This window comes from Cervus elaphus, chromosome 18 (genome assembly GCF_910594005.1).
Source record: "Cervus elaphus chromosome 18, mCerEla1.1, whole genome shotgun sequence".
Lineage (NCBI taxonomy): Eukaryota > Metazoa > Chordata > Mammalia > Artiodactyla > Cervidae > Cervus > Cervus elaphus.
In genome coordinates, this window is record NC_057832.1 from 83,577,755 (window position 1) to 83,580,532 (window position 2,778).

General features: G+C 41.1%; 1 protein-coding gene across 1 annotated transcript; it reads left to right on the forward strand.

Moving 5' to 3' along the window:
* The first annotated feature begins 582 nt into the window (after positions 1-582).
* LOC122674172 (peptidyl-prolyl cis-trans isomerase-like 3) lies at positions 583-1,616 on the forward strand. Its single transcript, XM_043872304.1, has one exon. The coding sequence runs from the start codon at positions 919-921 to the stop codon at positions 1,402-1,404; it is 486 nt and encodes a 161-aa protein (XP_043728239.1). The 5' UTR covers positions 583-918; the 3' UTR covers positions 1,405-1,616.
* Positions 1,617-2,778: the final 1,162 nt, after the last annotated feature.

Consider the following 2,778-nt stretch of genomic DNA (forward strand, 5'->3'; position numbering starts at 1 on the left):
AGATCTGATAGACAGAGAGCCTGATGAACTATGGATGGAGGTTCGTGACATTGTACAGGAGACAGGGATCAAGACCATCCCCATGGAAAAGAAATGCAAAAAGGCAAAATGGTTGTTTGAGGAGGCCTTACAAATAGCTGTGAAAAGAAGAGAAGCAAAAAGCAAAGGAGAAAAGGAAAGATATTCCCATTTGAATGCAGAGTTCCAAAGAATATCAAGGAGAGGTAAGAAAGCCTTCCTCAGCAATCAACGCAAAGAAATAGAGGAAAACAACAGAATTGGAAAGACTAGAGATCTCTTCAAGAAAATTAGAGATACCAAGGGAACATTTCATGCAAAGATGGGCTCAATAAAGGACAGAAATGGTATGGACCTAACAGAAGCAGAAGATATTAAGAAGAGGTGGCAAGAATACACAGAAGAACTGTACAAAAAAGGTCTTCACGACCCAGATAATCACAATGGTGTGATCACTCACCTAGAGCCAGACATCCTGGAATGTGAAGTCAAGTGGGCCTTAGAAAGCATCACTACGGGAGCCCAAGGCAATTCTAGAGGTTGTCCAGAATTAACGCTTCTTGTCCTAGTGTAATTATTGAATGAGCCCCCTTTCAAGGTCAGAAGTGTTCCTGGTGGGGAACAAATCATACATTCTCTCCCTAGTTCTTCTCGTTTGGGTTACAGATAGGGATGGGGGAAGGGAGGACGCGAACAGGCAAGGGGCGTTCTCTCTAATGGGTCTCTTGCTCGACTTCCGGTGGCATTTCGAATCTACAGACCCGTGGGGGCACCTACGATTGCATCTTTGCTGTTTTAGCAACAACTGTGCTAATCGAAGTGGTTAAAGGCTCGTTTTTGAACTTCTCTCAAAAAACTCTGAGAAAGTAACAGTGCTCCCTGAAACCATCAAGAAAGAAAATGTCGGTGACATTGCATACAGATGTAGGTGATATTAAAATAGAAGTCTTCTGTGAAAGGACACCCAAAACATGTGAAAATTTCTTGGCTCTTTGTGCCAGTAATTACTACAATGGCTGTATATTTCATAGAAATATCAAGGGTTTCATGGTTCAAACGGGAGATCCAACAGGTACTGGAAGGGGAGGTAACAGTATCTGGGGCAAGAAGTTTGAAGACGAATATAGTGAATATCTTAAGCACAATGTTAGAGGTGTTGTATCTATGGCTAATAATGGCCCAAATACTAATGGGTCTCAGTTTTTCATCACCTATGGGAAGCAGCCACATCTGGACATGAAATACACAGTATTTGGCAAGGTGATAGATGGTCTGGAGACTCTAGATGAACTGGAGAAGTTACCCGTAAATGAGAAGACATATCGACCTCTTAATGATGTACACATTAAGGACATAACTATTCATGCCAACCCATTTGCTCAGTAACTATAATAGACCTGGACAGATACTTGGCAAGCTATTCAGGGAACACACCTATTATGGTTCACTCAGTTTTAATTATGTCAAAGATTGCAGCTTTGTTTACAACTAAGATCTTCTGTGAGGTGCTGGTACCAAGAGGGGACAAACAGTGTTTAGTCCTATTTTTAGGGCATATTCTATGACTATTATCTAATGCATTTCTTTAATTAAAAAAAAAAAAAAAACCTGAAAAAAAAAAGAAAGCATCACTACGAACAAAGCTAGTGGAGGTGATGGGATTCCAGTTGAGCTATTTCAAATCCTGAAAGATGATGCTGTGAAGGTGCTGCACTCAATATGCCAGCAGATTTGGAAAACTCAGCAGTGGCCACAGGACTGGAAAAGGTCCATTTTCATTCCAATCCCAAAGAAAGGCAATCTCAAAGAATGCTCAAACTACTGCACAATTGCACTCATCTCACATGCTAGTAAAGTAATGCTCAAAATTCTCTAAGCCAGGCTTCAGCAATATGTGAACTGAGAACTTCCAGATGTTCAAGCTGGTTTTAGAAAAGGCAGAGGAACCAGAGATCAAATTGCCAACATCTGCTGGATCATTGAAAAAGCAAGAGTTCCAGAAAAATATCTATTTCTGCTTTATTGACTATGCCAAAGCCTTCGACTGTGTGGATCACAATAAACTGTGGAAAATTCTTCAAGAGAAGGGAATACCAGACCACCTGACCTGCCTCTTGAGAAACCTGTATGCAGGTCAGGAAACAACAGTTAGAACTGGACATGGAACAACAGACTGATTCCAAATAGGAAAAAGAGTACATCAAGGCTGTATATTGTCACCCTGCTTATTTAACTTCTATGCAGAGTACATCATGAGAAACACTGGGCTGGAAGAAGCACAAGCTGGAATCAAGATTGCCGGGAGAAATATCCATAACCTCAGATATGCAGATGATACCACCCCTATGGCAGAAAGTGAAGAGGAACTAAAAAGCCTCTTGATGAAAGTGAAAGAGGAGAGTGAAAAAGTTGGCTTAAAGCTCAACATTCAGAAAACTACGATCATGGCATCCGGTCCCATCAATTCATGGGAAATAGATGGGGAGACAGTGGAAATAGTGTCAGACTTCATTTTTGAGGGGTTCCAAAAATCACTGCAGATGGTGACTGCAGCCATGAAATAAAAAGGTGCTTACTCCTTGGAAGGAAAGTTATGACCAACATAGATAGCATATTAAAAAGCAGAGACATTACTTTGCCAACAAAGGTCCGTCTGGTCAAGGCTATGGTTTTTCCAGTGGTCATGTATGGATGTGAGAGTTGGACTGTGAAGAAAGCTGAGCGCCGAAAAATTGATGCTTTTAAACTGTGGTGTTGGAG

Coding starts and splice junctions, on each gene's coding strand:
- LOC122674172 (XM_043872304.1), top strand. CDS start 919: ATGTCGGTGACATTGCATACAGATGTAGGTGATATTAAAATAGAAGTC.